Below are 18,895 nucleotides of genomic sequence, written 5' to 3' on the forward strand. Positions count from 1 at the left end.
CTTGATGGGAGAATCCCATTTCTACAGGGTTCAGCCATGGAGCATCCAGGCTGTGAGGTGGAGTGACTCCAGATTTGGGTGCCGGAGGCGGCCTCAATCCTGTGTGATCAGGTCCGGGAGCAGGGGTAGCGCAATGGGTGCCTGCATGGACATCTGCAACAGTGACATGAACCAATGCTGGCGTGGCCACGCCAGTGCTATCAGTATGACTTGAGCATGATCCCTGCGAATCTTGAGGAGTACCTGGTGGACCATCGGGATCGTAAAACGTAAAGCAGGCCACTCACCCACTAGAGGAGGAAGGCATCCGCGAGTGACCCCAGGCTGCTCCCCATGAGGGAGCAGAACCGTGGACACTTCCTGTTGTCCCACGTGGCGAACAGGCCTATCTGGGGAGAGCCCCAGAGATGGAAGAGTGAATGTACCACATCCTGGCACTGAGACCACTCATGACCGTGAAACGATCAACTGAAGGCATCTGCTAGGCTGTTCTGCACCTCCGGAAGGTAAGACACCATCAGGTGAATTGCATGTTCTACACAAAAGTGCCATAGCGCCAGGGCTTCCTGGCATAGGCTTCCCCGTTTGTTGATATAGAACATCGCTGAGGTATTGTCCGTGAGAACCGCGACACACCTGCCTGCCAAGCAGGACCTGAAAGTCTGGCAGGCAAGACGCACCGCCTGCAGCTCCCTGACGTTGATGTTCAAGGTGAGGTCCTCTGAGGACCAAAGGCCCTGGGTCCTGAGATCCCCTAGGTGAGCCCCCTACCCCAGGTCTGAATCATCAGTTACTAAGGATAGGGAGGGCTGGCAAAGGGTACTCCTGCACAAACCTCCCGCGGGTCGAGCCACCACCGGAGGGAGTCTAGCACCACCCAGGGCAGCGTCACCATGGAGTCCAGCAAATCGCTGGTTGGTCTGTACATAGTCGCCAGCTGGGACTGAAGCAGGCGCAGTCTGAGCCCGGTGTGACTCACCACATAGGTGCTTACAGCCATGTGCCCCAGAAACTTCAGGCAGTTCCTTGCTGTAGTAGTTGGAAAACACCTGAGACCAAGAATGATGTCGAACATGGACCGGAACTTGGACTCTGGGAGGTATGCTCTGGCTTGAGTCAAGTCCAGAACTGCCCCATGAACTCTATCCACTGGACAGAGCACAGGGTAGACTTGGCCTCGTTTAGCAGGAGGCTGAGCTCAAGGAAGCTCTGATAAAAACCACCTGAGCCTCCACCTGTACCTTGGAGCGGCCCTTGATGAGCCAGTCGTCGAGGTAGGGAAACACCTGAATTTGGTGCTCACGCAGGAAAGCTGCGACAACTGCCATGCACTTTGTGAAGATCCTTGGGGCCATCGACAGACCGAACGGCAGGACTGCAAACTGAAAATGGGTGTCGCCCACCACAAATCTGAAGTAAGGTCTGTATTGAGGAATTATCGTGATATGGAAGTATGTGTTTTTTAAGTCAAGAGTGGCATACCAGTCTCCTTGATCCATGGAGGGAATGATGGAGTAGTTCGTCTGAGTAGTTGCTGAAGCACCCGGTTGTCTTCCAGAGCCCATGCCGAAGTTCTCGCCATCGCTTCATCAGTTGAGGAAGAGAAGGAAGTTGCAGGCAGATGACCTTTCTCGCAACCCTCAGCTCCTGCAGGGTCCCGTGGCACACGGTACTCAGGTTGCATGGCCGGTGCAGATGGAGGGGGCGGCACCACAATCAGTACCAGGGTTGACGCCGAACAACAAGGCGTGCTGGGCAGTGCCTGTGGCGACGCAGACATAGCCCCCACTGGTGCCGGTGTCTGACGAGGTGGTGCTGGATCCTGTTGAATAGGTGGCACCCCCCTCTCAGACAGCGGTGCTGCTGGTAGAGGTAATTGCACCGGAGCTACTGATGTCACAGAGACCGACGCGGACCTGGAGCGTGGACCGTGCACCTGCCCCCGGGACTGATAAACCCAGGGAGTCCAGAACGGCCACTGGGAAGGCAGCTGCCAATGCTGTTGCTGCCACGGCGCCAGGTAAGGTTGCTGACTTCTCTGTGAAGCTGACCTCCGGCTCCTTGATCTACTGCAGCAATAGGATTCCTGTTCCAACTCTGTGGTCTCCGAGTATGAAGACCAAGGGGGGGGGGGGGAAACAGTACCATCACCAGTGAGCGGTGCCATAAGGGGGGGCAAGGAGGCACTTCCCTCTGCGCCGGCAATGCCGAAATGGAGCGAGGCGGGGACTGTGGCGCCATCATGGTCAGTTTGACCCTTGATTGGACCGGGATCAGGCAGTTACTGGTGGCTCTTCCCTCGTGCGCGGGGATGCCGGCACCGGCAGGCTCATCAGGTCCGAAGCTGCCTCGAACATCTCCGGTGTCGATGGGAGGCACATTTCCTTGCAATGGTCCGGCGACCTGGACCGGTTCTGACTTGATTGGACCCCAACTGGAGCAGGAATCAGCACGACCTTGGGTGGGAGGTGCCAGTGGCGCAGCTTGTCCCACCACACTTGTGGACGTTGCTGGCCTTTTAAGATCCTGATTGGGCAACTGGCCCCTCACTGGTCTCTTCTTTTTTATGGGCACCGGGGATGGCAAACAGTGCCGCATGGAGGCCAGCTTCCTATGCCCCGAGTCTCTCCGGTGCCGGGGCCTGGAGTCCTTTGGCTGGGCCTCCTCTCTTGCTAGCAGTGCCGGAGTGCTGTGCACCAAAGACAAGGTGCTAGGCATCAGGTCGGCGGGTTCAGGATCCGTGTGTGGCCGCAGGGCTACCTGCATCAGGAGAACTCTAAGTCTCTGCTCACTGTCCTTGAGTCCTGGGATGGAATCCCCTGCAGACAGGGCACCGATCTCTCTGGTGGCTCTCTCCGAGGCACCTCAAGCAGGAAGAGCACAGGTCACTCTTGGGCATAAACTTCCCGCAGACCGCACAGAGTTTAAACCCTGGGGACCCAGGCATGCCCCAGGAGAGGGGTTGAGTTGAGGGAGGGGAGCCCCCCAATGGCTAACTAACTTACAACTAACATTAACTATGAAACTATGAGAATCAGAACTATATACACGAACTGAGACACTGCTAGGCTTACTGCAAGAGCACAGCAAAGTTCCAGCCAGCCATCACCGGCGGTAAGAAAGAACTGAGGGGGTGGAGGGTCGGCAGGCCCCTATATTGGGTGCCATGGAGGCGCCACTCCAGGGGGTGCCCAGGCCGACCCTATGGACGCTGCTAAGAGAAAATCTTCCAGCTTGCATCACACGGCACACACACACCTGCTTGGAATGGGCACGATCAATCACTCGAAGAAGAACCAGAACATACTAAGTTATGCTACCCATTGTTTTATCTCGACTTACCTTCACTCACTGACATCACTTGTTTTGTTGTGTTATCATAACAGAAGAACAAACTGAATATGAAAAAATGACTAACCATTATTTTTTATTTAAAATTTTATTGGTTATTAAATTGCTGTCACTTAAAAGTTAGGCATAGCAATTTTATTTCTAGAGGAACTGGACCAAAAAAAAAAAAAGGGATTATTGAAGACTCATTTATGTATGCTGTATCAGGCAAAATACATAATCTTTTTCCCCAGCCTTTACACTGCCATCTAATGACAACTTCCTAGTGCTCTTTAATTTACACTGTATGCTTTACTGTACAGCATAAGATTATAAAAATCACCCTTACCAATTACTCAATTTTGCAATTATGTTACAATCAGAAACAGTTTCTCTTACTTTTCTGTAATTACGTATAGTAAAAGGCAAAACAAACTTTTGAGAGTAAAAATGGGCATGGTTTTACCACACACACACACACTAATGGATTTTACAAGATACTTGGCAATAATTATCCATGTATCAGATTAGATTCCAGTCCAAAAGTACTGTAACAAATTGTAGCATGATACTTTCCAGAAACATGGAAGTTAAGCTATAAGCCTTATTCTTTTGCATTGCCCCATTATCTTATGATTTATTTAGATGTACAAGAAAAGACTAAGATGCTCACTGTACATCTATAGGGAGGAACATCACAATTGTCTATAGCTACTTATTAAACTAACCTTTCAATAGAGGAACATTTAAAAATGAATTAATCTGCACTCGGTGTATTATAGCTAATTAATTAGAAATAAATCAGGTGTAATGATAATTTACTAATAGAAAAAATGAAACTGCTAGTAAGAAATTTAACACTCAGGTCAAAATGATAAGCAAGGAGAGCTGAGTTAGTACTAGGACAGTGTACTACAGAACCAGAAAGGAAAACTATAAAGCTGAACAGTAGTGACTACACATCTTTTAATTTGCAAACCAAATCCATGTGTGTTAATGAGAACTATGTACATGCACTGCTGCAAAGAGATTATGACCCTAAATCTTTGGTGCTGCCTCACCGTGACACCGGTGTCCTGCCAAACTGCACATGAGAAGCACAGGTTCTGCAGTGGATTATTCATCCATCTTCACAAAGTAGTACAGCAGTGCAATGGCAGAAGCTGCTAAGGGAAGGAAGAAGGAGCTAACCCAGAAGGACAGGCAAGAGTCATGAGCCCAAGTCTCTAATTTTTCACTTTTTCCACTTCAAATGTATGTATCCTGATAAAGGAGACTAAGGTGTTTCAACAGTAATCTAAGATTTTCTTGGGAAAAATTATTTCTCCCTACTCCTTTTCCCTAAAGAGGGCTTTGTTTCCAACCTGAACATTTTGCAACACGATGCCAAACTTGTGAATTTCAGGGATGCAAAAGAGTTTGTGGTCATAATAAATTTACAGAAATACAATACACAAGAATACAACACATTTTCCATATAACTGAAGTTACAATGGCTGACAGCTGTTCTTGAGAGTGCCACTTCAGTACTCATGAAATAATATCGACTTAAATTGTTTGGCACCTACTACCCTGATTGTTAGTAATTTTGACCAACAGCAACATGCATCTGAATCTTTGCTGATTACTTAACTTTTTAAGTCAGGATTCCATTTGAAGTATTTTTAAATAATGAAAATGTTTAAAAAAGTTACCTGTATGTAATCTTTTTACATATTAATACACTGACAAATATATTTTACAAGGACCCAAATTATCTGTATAATCAAATTTATGATTTGTTGATGGTATAATGTATTTCCTCACTACATACTAGCATGAAACGACTGCTCAGGGACTGCTCTGAGGGGAGTTCACATGCACACCCTTCCCCAAGCTCTGCAAGGAGTGTTTACCAGTAACAGCAACAAAACAAACAGCACAGAAAAGAGGCTGCAGGCAAGGTGTGTGCAGAAAGGGGAAGACAGGAAAAAGAGGGTGAGACTTCTTTTGTTTTTAAGATTCAGGATGTTCTATCAAAAGTTGCATTTTTTTAAAAAATTAGACAAATTTCAAAAGATTAGAGTTAGAAGCATCCCTTTAAAAGTTAGATGTTCATTTATTTTCAAAGCAGCTGTAACCCAAAATGTAATATTGACAGTATTTCAGATTTTTTGCTTTTAAACATGTCTTCTTTTGAAGAATTGTGAAAATGCTACTTATCTCTCCCAACTTTTTTTTATTTCATACCTTGAAGTATCTTGACCTGAAAGGCAATAAAACTTGATGTATAGCAACTGAACAAAATCATTGCAATTATATGTTTAAAACATTGTGGACATAACACTTTAGGTAATAGTCTTAAACCAAACTGCAACTGTTTTAAGCTGCATGAACTGTTTTAAAAGGACACTATCCAGTCTATTATTTTTAAATATAGTATTCAACAAAGGACGTATACTAGTCTGTGTTTCTTCTAAAATCTTTTAGACGGCATTAAATAATGTTTAACTATTCTTACAATGTTAACATACATACTTGCATTACAAAAGACCCAAAACTAAAAGTTCTCTGAAACAGAGGGCTCCGGGAACTGGCAGTTCTCCCACCAATAGTTCACAGCTTTGAATATCAAAGCCAGGTTGGCAGCAACTAGAAGTTGTTAATATCCAACTAGTGGCCATAGCAAAGTTCTTAATGGACAGGTACATATTCACAATATGAAAACCACCATCACAACTGTCCTTGTTAACAGTATCATCTGGAAAACCAAGGATTGAGGCCAAGGTGAGGGTCAATTACAAATACTTTCTCCCCTATGTGAAATTATTTCAGAACAGGACTGAGCTCACTGACAAAATAATACAAATTTGCTTGCACTTCTGCTGCCCATCACTTGCATGTTCTGTAAACAGATGAAAGACTTGCCTTTCTAGGGTTACTAATTCATCACCTTTCATGAATACTAAGTTATTTTTCAAATATTACAAATGTCTCAATAATGCAGTGGTAAGCTATAACATTAAGATATGATTTACAGTCTCCAAATCTAATTCAGAAGAGTTTTAGCACCAAAAGAAACTAAAAGTTTAAAAAAGTTTTATAAGATGATTCATGTATGATTTTGATAATTGATAAAGACAAAATATAATTAAACAAGAAAAGTCATTTGGGTCCTGAACATCTTGACAATGACGCTTTCAAATATAACTATAAAATATTCATTGTAAAGGTCCAAACAGATTTTACTTTCACACCTTACTACCCAAATTTTAGGTACAAGGTAAAAGTTTTTTCTAATGGGAAAAAAAATAATTGACTTTAAACTCAGTTTCACCAAATAGTATAATCTCTGGCAATGCTCAGTGGCTCACATTCATGAAGCAAAGCTCATAATTGTCATACAGTCTTGCCTCCTCATTGATGGTTTTATTATTCAGTGACAGAGTAATTTAACAGTAATAAGGGGTAAACAATACCGCTCTAAAAATCTAAAAAGTTCATTCTCTAAAAAAAAGATCCTGTAGAATGTTTGACTCCACGAACTTGTCATTAGTTCTTGGAGACAAAACAAGAGAGTCTTCCAGAAAAACTGGCTCAACAAAATACCTTCAGAGCTCTTGCACACAATGAATATATAATAAAATTACCACCTGCACGTCTATCCTATTCATGAACTATACATGCTCAACAAAGTCAAATAGTTAACAGCTGCAGCTGGTTTCCTGGGATTATTATTATTCCAAAAAAACCCCAAACAAAAACAAAAAAAAGCCCGAATAGAAACAAAATTTATTGTAAAACAAGGTGAAACAGCAATGACTTTAGTTGAGTTCCTGCTCTGCAGTTCTATACAGAACATAACGCTCTCAGGAAAGCCAAAACAAAATGAAAGCATAACTATGCAGATGTTGCCTCATTAAAATCGCTTTCTCTTGATAATTTCTGGTTTCCAGCTGACAGGATGAGTTTCTTCAGTCTGGGGGGGGAAAAAAGTAACAAAAAATAAAGACTGAAATTGTAGTAAAATTATTTTTAACTGTAAACTAAGCTATAATTAGTTTATGGTTTAAAGATCGGTTATACATTATATACTATAAATTTCATAGGTATACTACATTCATATATTTATAATATTGAACAGTTTATGTATTTGCTTTAGTTAGAATTTTACTTAAGAATGCTCAGTTACTTTGTTATATACTCGTTAACTTTGTTCCTCCTCCCTCTCCCACCATTGGAAGTCCTGGACGAATCACGTTTTTGTGAATTTTTTGGGTGGGAGAACAAGATCATGAGAGGCCAATGACAGGTTTAGAACAATGTTCTGGGGATCAGGGCACAGGACTGGGAGCCAGCAGAGCTGGGCTCTGCTCAGTTCTGCTACTGATATGCTACGTGACCGTGGGCAAGTTCTTTAAACCCTGTGCCTCATTTCCCCCCTAAGTGGGGAAAACAGCTACCTCCAAGAGATATGGAGGTGCTAATTCTCTATTTGTGAAGCACTCTTAAAATCCTCAGATGGATGGCACTATGTAAGTGCAAAGTAACATTATATAACCCTATTCATATCTATTATTATTTGTATTATAGTAGTGCCTACTGGACCAGAAAGTCCAAAAATTATTATTAGAATCCATGTATTACACACACTTATTATATAGTGACTATACAGTAACTGATCCCATTCCTTGATGTACTCAGTTTTTAACAAAGTGTAGTATTTCAAAAATAAGCTGTCTACACTAGATTCTTGTCTGCTTGCCTTATAACTATTCTATAGGAATCACATAAAGATTATTAATACACCCATTTTAAACTGCATCTTTGTCTTGAAGATTACGAGGCACACCACTACATTGGCCTCAATTTGCAATGCACACTCTTTTTGTAATGAGATATCCCCAGATTGCATCACAAGGGGAGTTCTCTATTTGAATAGATAGGTTTGCTATACCTTTAGATAGTTCCTTTAGATAGGTTTGCTATACTACACTTAACAGGTAATCACTAGTGCAGAAGCTAGCCACGGTCCACATATTATTAGACACTACTATTTTCCTCTTGAATATAAATGTTGCAACCTTAACCTGAATTAAACAGTTCTGCAGAAAACCTGACTGTTAATTTAATGCTTTATATTAATTTTGTCTTGAAACTGTGGACTTCAAGAAAATGCAATTAAGACACTTCAGCATACCGCAGTATCATCTTCTCTGTACACTTTTATGGTTTTATCAGCTTCAGCAGTGAGCAATCTGCTTTCCGACTGGTCAAATGCACAAGCAAATATTCCTGATTCACTGTCCAAAGAACCAGGCTGTACAGCTGCATGTACTCTCTGGAAATTATACCCAGTTCTCCAGTCCCAAAGATGCATAGTGCCATTATCAGCTGAAAAAGAGAAAAATCAGTATTTCAAGCAATCCATTTCTGTCACCCTGTAAGAACAGCACTCTAAACTTCTGACTAATGCATGATGAAATCCACTGGTTTGAACTGGTTAGCTAAAACACTCAATTAGAGTAGTTTATTGCACCTTAATGGGTCCCCCATTTCCTTTTGGCTTCCTTGTTCCCTTCCCGATGAAGAGGGAGGGATGCAACTCGCTCTGGAGTTCATCTAAGTTTTCCCTAGTCTGTCTGGGAACAGATAGATGGTGCTGGAATCTTGAACTCCAATTCCCCACTTGGTAGCATATGGCATTACAAATAGGATGGTATTTCTATATTCAATTATGAATGAATTAGAAACTCTACAGGATTTATGACCTTGCAGAAGTTTAAAGTTTATAGAAGGTCTTTCAGATTAAACTAGAGCCAATATCACTGCCAGTAGCATCAGTTTAAGGGTAGTTCCACAGATCAGAGACCCACATTTGGAAAGACCCATTATCAAAGCAATGTTTCAGTTATGATAAATGTGTCACCTAGTCAAACCAGAGGTTAATTTGCTCATCAATGCCAGCCAAATATGGAATCCAGACATTTCAGGAAAAGTATTTTCTAAAGTAAGACTTTAAACATTAACGTATCTTATTTCAGCATCAGTTTCTTTGAAGTTGTACACTTGCAACCAAGAGTAGAATTTAGTTCACAGAATCATGCCTGAGCCAGAAAATGCAGCTTTCCTTCCTTTAAGGATGAAGTTGTGGCAAGTGTACAACAGGTTTGCCCAAGTGAAACCAAAGGCAGAATTTTAACCCTGCAATTGTAACTTAGTTAATAATTCTGTGAGTACTGCATAAACTAGAATAGAATCTCAGTTCACTCTCCCATAGCTGTGCTGGTTCTTTAGTGCTAGCAGGAGTAAAAAGAAGTGAAAAGAAAGTTGGCCTTGTAGTTAAGGCACTGGACTGGGACGCTGCAGATCTGAATTTATTTCCTACTTCGCTTCTGGCTCCCTATGTGATCCTGGGCAAGACAACATTCAGTTCTCTGTCTGCAAACAGAAGATAATACTTCCCTTAGCCCACCCTTTGCCTGTCTCATCTATTTAGACTGTTAGCTGTATAAAGTCATACGCTACCCTCTCACTATGTTTGTACTGTACCTTGCAGAACGGGGCCCTGATTTCAGTTGGGACCTCTAGGAGCTACCCTGATTACTTATTTTTGTCAATAAATAGACATGACTAAATATATATACACACACACACAAATGTATAGCTTTGATAGTATGTATTTTCATCAAAATTATTTACACTACAGTACTTGAGCTAATCAACGTTCTAATAAATTAACTAGTAAGATTTAGGTAGGAAGTATTCAGCATTTAATTAAATAATATACACCATTTGTAAAATTTCCAAAGAAGGTAGATGGATTCAAGGTATGGAGAAACAAATAGCGGAATTTTAACACAGCAATGTGTTTACTTTCTTCAATTTAAAAATGTATGCATACATCTATATATTGAGTAAGACAAACTTTGATACATGAGGCTGAGCCAAGTAGATTGTAGTGTATTCATTAAGGGGCAAATACTGTCTATCCAGCTTTCATTATCACCATGATATTAAAGATATGCAAAGGGCTTTCAGGAAACAGAACCAATGCTCTTCTGCTGCATATGAAGTGAGGGGTTAGAATCTGGTGGGCTTCGCAGGGATGCATGCACCTTGTGTTTGCAGACCTCTGCTCCATGTGCACTACACCATGCATCAAGTGGGTAGGAGTGAGGCAGAAGTAGGCCAGGGAGATTTACTGCTATATAGATTTGCCCAATCCAACCCACACCTATAGGCAACATGTTAAAAAGGCAATGGCTGCTTCAGGCTCAAGAGTACAGTAGGGTCCACAGAGTGACTCTGCAGCCACTCCACAGCAGCAAGTGGAGAGTGAGAGAGAGGACAGGGACTCCTCTTCTTGCTCTCCAGGGGCTACTTAGCCCGCCTACTTAAGCTGCATCTTTGGCTAAGGATTTAAGCTTAAATGCATACACATATTAAAAAAATCAAGATGTTTAAATTTACCTCCTGATACCAACACTCCATCGGAATTCACAGCCAATGTATTGATAATAGCATTATGACCAGAAAGGTTTTGAATGAAGTTTCCATCTGGGAATTTCCACTGTTTAATGTTATCTGGAGAACCAGATGCAAATGTATAACTGGAATAAGATTAGCACAGTAAAGGAAAGTTAAAAAATTATTACATCATATCATTTTATTAATAATTCATTTCAGTGTGGCACATCACTCCTAAAGCTACATGGCAGATGCTGAATGTTATTTCCAAAATTACTTTATCACTAAATTACCATTTTTCCAAAATAGCCAGTTTACAAAAACAACCTTTTATATTTATATACACATTACTTTATTTATATACATTACTTTCTTATAATGCAAATGTTAGTTATGTAATTCTGCTATGTTTCATTACATTTGTTTTTCATTTTATTAATTTGATTACATAACCACACAACCTTATGGAAGGTATTGTTTGTTTGTTTTGTTTTCAGGTATGCATTAATGGTGTAATGAAGATAATAAAAGTTTCAAAGAAATAGTAATTCTCAATAAGAACACATGAATATTAGCTTTTACAGTGTCCCAAATTTAAACTGGCTTGCATTTTTATTTTGGCAATACTCATGCAACAGACACAACATTTTCAAAAGATATCACACATTACTGGATAAGAACACTTTTTCAGATTTCCTTGTTGAGAATATTAAAGACCAAGAAAAACTGCCAAGATGGTCATTCTAAATCTATGCAACAATGCGTAAGGCACCTCTACAGAGAAACAGTTAACTTCCAAACGCTAATTTGTATGAATAGCTGACTCACCCTTAAATAACTTAATTCCCTCATTTCAAATGAGTCTTCACATATTTGATCTGGGCAGCAAAGTTTAAAAGCATCTTAGAATATTTTTAATCAGACATCCTCAAAAGCAGTTCAGAACAGGGGTTACTGGTCAATTAATCCAAATAAAGGATAGGATAGATTCAGTAAATTTAGAGTTTGTGAAAAGTGCGCAACTGACAAGGCCTTTGATGAAAGTTTTCTATCCCTCAAGACACAAACAAACATAAGCTCTCTACGTGTGAGAGGGTAGTTCAGTCTCTGTGTTCAAGACATCTTTAGTTTCTCTGCTCAGACTGCTAAGAATGGTAACAGAGAGGTGGCTCTGTAAAATGTTCAGTACTGGAGCTGAACTGGAACCAATTCACCTCACGCAGATTCTGAAGTTTTGTAATCAGGAGACTGAAATTAAAAGGAATCAGATGCAGCCATATCATAATCATGTGTCATCCTTTTCTAGATCATTAATAAGGTAGGTATCCTAGGAATCTTTATTGGAATTATGCTTCAATTCGTAAGCCACTTCTAACTGAGGGAGATTAGGAAGAAATTTTCTAATGGGCAGATTATTCCATCACTACCTACTACAGGGCTTTTTTTGCACCTGCCTTAGAAGCATCTGATACTGGCAAATGCAGAGACAGGATACTAAACCTTACAGCCCATCACCATGGTATTAACTACTCTCAACTCAGAGTTTGCGTACCAAAGAAAATATGTAAAACCTTCCCATTTTCTTGTAAGAAAGATTCAGCTCCATCAATATTGGGAGTCCTAGTGCCACTGGTTGTAAGTACAGTATCATCTAACGCTGGTGCTTAAGAATCTACACTAGAGCTCCACAACAATGCTAACCCCAGTGGAGTTGAATCGGTGTTAACAACAACTGCTTCTCAGATACCTTAATTGCAATCGTTTCCTGTTGAGTACATATTTTTGAACTATTTGCTAGGCTGGGTGGTACATATAAAACTAATGTTCTACAAGATATCTAATGTTAGCTTGCTTCTCCTGTCACGTTACAAACTGTGAAGGGCTAAAGGAACAAGGAAAACTTACTGTCTTGGATGCAATACAACTGCTCTTACAGATTTCTTGTGATTTGTCAATGTGACACGAGTTTTTCCTGCCACTAAGTCCCACAGTCGTATTGTGGTATCATGGCTTCCTGTGATTTAAAAAAAAAAAAAAAGACAAAAATGATATATACTATAAACATTACCAACTTTTGTTTGGAAAACCAAATTTGATATACAGAAGTTGCTAATAAATTAAAACAAGACCTTTCATCCTAAAAGTGCTTGAAAAACATACTAACTAGAATCAGAGGGGTAGCCGTGTTAGTCTGGATCTGTAAAAGCAGCAAAGAGTCTTGTGGCACCTTATAGACTAACAGACGTATTGGAGCATGAGCTTTAGTGGGTGAATACCCACTTCGTTGGATGCATGTAGTGGAAATTTCCAAGGGCATGCTCCCAATACGTCTGTTAGTCTATAATGTGCCACAGGACTCTTTGCTGCTTTTACAGATCCAGACTAACACGGCTACCCCTCTGATACTTGACACCATGCAAGGCACTGCATCTAGCCGTATGGAATGGAAATCCATCAACTTCATGTGCCCCTGGAAATTTCCACTACATGCATCCGACGAAGTGGGTATTCACCCACGAAAGCTCACGCTCCAATATGTCTGTTAGTCTATAAGGTGCCACAGGACTCAATACTAATTAGAAACAGTGATCTTTAGTAACTACTGATATACAACCACCTCTGAAGTAAAACATATTGGCTTTTAACAGTCTACATCAACATTATAAATGTTTAAGAGTAGGAATGAAGATTATTTTATCTAGTTTGAAACTAAAAGGAATGCAAGTTGTCATCATGCAACTAAGTTGAATTTTTACCATACATGGCTTTTGATATACTGGGGTTGACACCATAATTTTTACACTTAACTGTACAATCTGAAATTCTTCCCTTTAATTTTGTATGTAGTTCCTCTTATTATTTACACTTACATTGACTCTTCCCCTTGAGTGATTTCACGGACATTGACATGAAAAGAACCACTCAAACATCATTTTACATATTAAATGAAAAAAAAGTTAAGAATATTTAAGCACAAGAAGAGTCCGGAAATGCAGGAAATAAAGTTTTAATTGAATAATGCATACTACATATAATTAGGCACATTACTAGTTAAGTATCAGAGGTTATAGACTAACAGTCTTGCACATGTCTTGCATCTGAAGAAGTGGGTATTCACCCACGAAAGCTCATGCTGCAGAACGTCTGTTAGTCTATAAGGTGCCACAGGATTCTTTGTTGCTATTACTAGTTAAAAAATTCCAGTATTGGAATTGGAAATACTGTATATGTGCAGTGTTACTGTCAGAACGTTACTTCTGCATTACCTCACTTGTACTTAAACACATAACCTTATTTTTGCATTAATGTTGCAGTTCTTTTGTACTATTATTTGTATTACATTAGCTCCAAACAGACCAGAGCACGGCACAAACATTAATCAATGAAGGTGACAGTGATATGAACGTGTGCTTATACAGACTAGTTACATGCACAGTTAGCTGGTTTTGAGTAATTCAATCTGGGAAACAACACATACCATACCTGTAATAATCTGTGGTTCTGCAGCTTGACACTTCACTGTTGCTACTGCATTTGTGTGTCCCGCTAATGTATGCACGCTGGCTTTTGTCCTCACATCCCAAATCTATGAGAGCACAGTAAATTCAATTAGTCAAGACAACGTATATTAATCATTTTTTAGGTCCCATCATTGATTGCATGGATTACATGTCACAATCCTGACAAATGAAACTACCATACTTTTGACTTATAAATTCATCAGAGAACTGTGCAAACTGGAGAAAAAACATGGAAAAGCTGCCATTCAATGTATTCTAAGGAATAAGGACAACTTTATTTAAAGCCAGTCACCATAAAGCTGTACTACTCTCTCAGCCAAAGAAACTTTAATGACTAAAGGTTCTTAACTGTCTAAATCTTTATTAGTGGCCTAAGGTGTAAGTAATATATAAGAATCCACTAGCCCTCTATACACTTTTGAGCACAACTCAAAGCTTCAATTTTAATCTATAAAAGGCCAACATGATTTGGATCCTGATTACCAAAACAATCCCTCTCTCCATGAGCCATTGCAGGACTTGAAATTAGCAGAGGAGCTCAAGAGTTAATAGTTCCTAGATTTAAATGTCTGGAAACTAGAGGCAGAGTGCTCTTGGTGGAGAGCTCTCAATACTGGAATTTTGCTCATTCATTGGACTGTCAGAGCCCAAATGTGTTGACCTTCAACTTGCGGTTTTCACTCAGGCAGGGACTTAATGCAATAAATGAAGGTACAAAAATGCCATACCTTTTGGTAAATGTTAATGTAGATAATACAAGTTGCCTATTTATGTTTTAATTTTTGTATGTTTACAGGTTTTTTAATTATAAAAGTGGACATGTAACAAAGTTAAATCTCACTGTTCTACTTACTCGTGCAGTTGAATCTCTGCTACACGTTACCAGAACATCTATTGTCGGGTGCAAGTCCAAACCATAGACTGCACTTAGGTGACCGTGATAATGCCTAATAACCTAGATGGATAAATAGACTTTAGTTAACTGGATATTTAAAAGGGCAATCTTTCATTCATTGTGCCTTGACCAAAGATATCTAAACTTACCTTATTATATTCGAGATCCCAGCACTTCACCTGTTTATCTTCTCCACAAGAGAAGAGGTATGGACTTCTTCCACTTACTATCACCCCTCGTACAGTACTAATGTGCCCCGTCAAAGACAATTTTAATTTGCCACTAGCAAGGTCCCAGATCTGTATTGATATATATAAATATTTGTAAGTTAACCAGATATCAAAGTATTATATAGTTATATCCTAGGCAAATCTATCATGCATAATTAAGGTTTAAGAACTAAGTTAGCATATAGACTTATCTCAGCATCATAGGATCTAGAGCGGTGATACTCAGACTGAGGCTCATGAGCCACAAAAGGCTCTTTAATGCATCTCCTATGGCTCTTTGACGTATACAATATTAAAACACTGTGTAATTTAATTATTCTTCTTAGTATATGTGCAACATGCCTCAGCCGGCACATGACCAAGATCCATCATCGAATTTGGTCCACTGGTTGGATCATTGGCTTCCCTGGCCCAGTCGGGTAGTGACAGGGAACGCGACATGAACACTTAAGCAACCAATTATGATACTTTTACTGTTATTAACCAATTGTAGTTGATAAAATAATATTTAGTCAGTATTTTGCTGAGAATGTATATAAATTATTTATATACACACACAATATATATATAATGAAACGAATTCACATGCAGTGGCTCTGTTGGGTAATGATGATCGCTAATTTGGCTCCCGAATCACAGAGCTCTGAGTATCAATGGTCTATAGGTGTCAATATTAACGCTAATCCTAACTTTTTAAATCAGATCTCACAAAGAAAGTAATCCTCCAGAAGATGAGTGGCCGGATAGTGAAAGAAAATGTGTTTTATAGCTGACTGTTCTGTGCATGACAGACAAGAAATCATTTCGAACAGCTGGAAACATTTAAGAAGCAAGTGAAAAAGTAAAGTTAAACTGGGACCATAATTCGCCAATTCTTCCCTCCATTCCTTACCTTTATAGTTCTGTCAGCAGAGCCAGTAACAAACCACTGATTTCCTGGTTCAACTGCAATACATCTCACCCAACCCAGGTGTCCACTGATAACCTTTAGAAATAGTAATAAAAGCCTTCTGAATCAAAATAAATGTACATTTGTTGACATAATTATTGTTAACTCTACTTCTGAATTTCCATCAATATTAGCCCAAGAAATACAATGCTTCACAATAAAATTGGAGATCTAAAATTCGACTTGCAAAATAAAGTTAAATATTGACTGAAAAAGAAGCAATATTTTCAGAAGAAGAAGAATGGACACTTAAGTGTCAAAATATGAGAAACTGGATAGCACAGGGATTTGTAGTGGGAAAGAAACCTTCACCTATAAGTCACTGATACAAATGTGTATCAGGTCAGAAATGATTGTAGATCACCATTTAGATTCCTCAGGCAAGGACCATGTCTTGGCTGCCTCTCTTCTATATCCCCATACAGTTGTACATGAACTGCCAGTACTCATTCAACAACATTTACAGAAAGAGGTTATCATCAGCTGACTGACCATCATAGTTGGGAAGTAAATCTGGCAATTTCAGTCCAGTTCTCCCCAGATAGGTGTGTCCACATTAAAAAAAATACAATCCATCACCAACCTTGTTGGGTTGATGCACCAATTAATGAGTTGATAAACTGAGAATGAATTACCATCCTGTTTGTGATGGGGTGTATCCACCCACACAGGTGGGGAAGGGATTAACTGTGCTCTGTCCTAGAGTGGAAATGAGTCCTTTACGGAGCCTATAGAGGCTACAAGGGAAACAGCCAATGGCCAATAGCTGCAAGGAGTAGCCAATCGAGCTCCAATGGGCTCACATAAAAGGATCTGTAGGGACAGAGTCAGTCAGTGGGCAGCTAGGAGCTCAAGGAGAAGTGACAGTAGGCAGAAAGAGATGGAGTACACAGTGGCACAGCAGGCTACTGTGGGGACACCGACCCTGAATGAAGGGGGTGTTGAAGGACCCTGCAGGGCAAATAAAGGAGCTTCAGGAGAAACTGGCAGCTGCTGAGAAGGCCTTGCAAACAGCAGAAGGAGACAATGTTCCAAAGCTAACGGCTCAAGTATGTTATGGAAGACCAGAAAAATGTGTGCCTCCAGTTGAGGGAAACAGAAAAAGTGAAGGATGATCTGAAGGCTCAAGTTAGGTAGCTACAGGGCCAAAGGTATCCATACCCCACCCTGAGGGCTGCAGGCTTGAGAGGAAGGGTGTGTGATGGGGTGTCCACCCCATGCAGGTGTGGAAGGGATTAACCATACCCTACCCTAGAGAGGAGAAGTGGAGGTGAGTCTTACAAGCAGCCTAGGGAGGCTGCAAGGAGCAGCCAATCAGGGCCCAGCAAGCTTACATAAAAGGAGCTGCAGGGACAGTCAGAAGTAAGGACTGTCTCCCTAGCAGCCTGAGAGCGCTGGAGTACTGCTGGCAGGGACTGGGGAGCAAGAAGGAGCTCCTGGCTGGCTGCTGCGACTGGACAGCTGAAGGCCCCAAGGCAAATCTGAAGAAGGTATCAAGGCCATGGGGAAGTGACCCAGGGAATTGTAGCAGGACAGCGAGAAGATAGTGCAACAGGAGGCTGCTTCTTTATCTACAAGGTCCCTGGGTTGGGACCTGGAGTAGTGAGAGGGCCTGGGTCCACCCCATTTGCCACTGGGGAAGTGGTGGACTATGGACAGTGATATCCATCCCAACCACCAATACCACCCATGGCCGGAGGGCCAACTCATGAAGAAGATGCTGGGGTTCCTGGAGTGACATTGGTCTGCAAGTGGAGACGACAGCAGAAGCGGTACCACCGGAAGTGGGCGCACCCACTGGCAGAGCTAATCCCTAGGATAGCTAGCAGCAGAGCACAGCAAGTAGACTGTGATACGCCTTCCTTAAGGTTCTCTCTCTAAGTTGTCGGGTGAGACAAAATGACATTATCCTTGCCCAGGTGCTACCTGTTCTATAAATAGCAGGAACTTCAGTTTCCAGGGTAATCAATCAAGGACATTACAGTAGCATTAAAAATCAGTTTAAAAAAAAAAATCAGTAAAATTACAGGCTATATGAACATGAAGGAAAAAAAATAACTGAAAGGCTCTCTTTATTTGCATTTCCATAACCACAGCTTTAGGCCATGTCTTCTAAAGAAAACATTTCTCATTGAATTATGTAATTGTTTCTTGCAGATGTTACTCCTATATAGCTATAGAGCATATATTATATAATAGATAGTGGACCAGAGACCAGTGGTCAAGTCCTAAGACCTGATGGTTCAAAGTGGCCTTAAAGCAGCTGGAGACCACCAGTGGAAAGCTGGTGGAGGTGCAGGGGGAGAGAATAAGCATGGGGAAATATTTTTACTTTGTGTAAACGACAGACTGCTGAATTGGAATTAATCTGCAAATTGGACACCATCAAACTGGGCTTGAATAAAGAATGGGAGTGGATGGGCCAATACACAAAATAAAACTATTTCCCCATGCTTATTCTCCCCCTTCCTTACATCTCCTTGTCAGTTGCTGGAAATGGGCCATTTTCATTACCACTACA

General features: G+C 40.8%; 1 protein-coding gene across 2 annotated transcripts in view; it reads right to left on the reverse strand.

Annotated features, from left to right (window-relative positions):
- Positions 1-4,338: 4,338 nt before the first annotated feature.
- Positions 4,339-18,895, reverse strand: part of PLRG1 (pleiotropic regulator 1) — a 29,450-nt gene continuing 14,893 nt past the window's right edge. For both annotated transcript variants that reach the window (XM_039541629.1, XM_039541630.1), the window contains exons 8-15: positions 16,318-16,410; positions 15,345-15,494; positions 15,154-15,255; positions 14,263-14,365; positions 12,685-12,793; positions 10,783-10,922; positions 8,510-8,703; positions 4,339-7,288 (exon numbers count right to left, since the gene is read on the reverse strand). In XM_039541629.1, coding sequence (XP_039397563.1) covers positions 7,229-7,288; positions 8,510-8,703; positions 10,783-10,922; positions 12,685-12,793; positions 14,263-14,365; positions 15,154-15,255; positions 15,345-15,494; positions 16,318-16,410 — 951 coding nt within the window. In that variant the 3' untranslated portion in view covers positions 4,339-7,228. The remainder of the gene's footprint in view (positions 7,289-8,509; positions 8,704-10,782; positions 10,923-12,684; positions 12,794-14,262; positions 14,366-15,153; positions 15,256-15,344; positions 15,495-16,317; positions 16,411-18,895) is intronic.

This window comes from Mauremys reevesii, linkage group 5 (genome assembly GCF_016161935.1).
Source record: "Mauremys reevesii isolate NIE-2019 linkage group 5, ASM1616193v1, whole genome shotgun sequence".
In the NCBI taxonomy this organism is placed as follows: domain Eukaryota; kingdom Metazoa; phylum Chordata; order Testudines; family Geoemydidae; genus Mauremys; species Mauremys reevesii.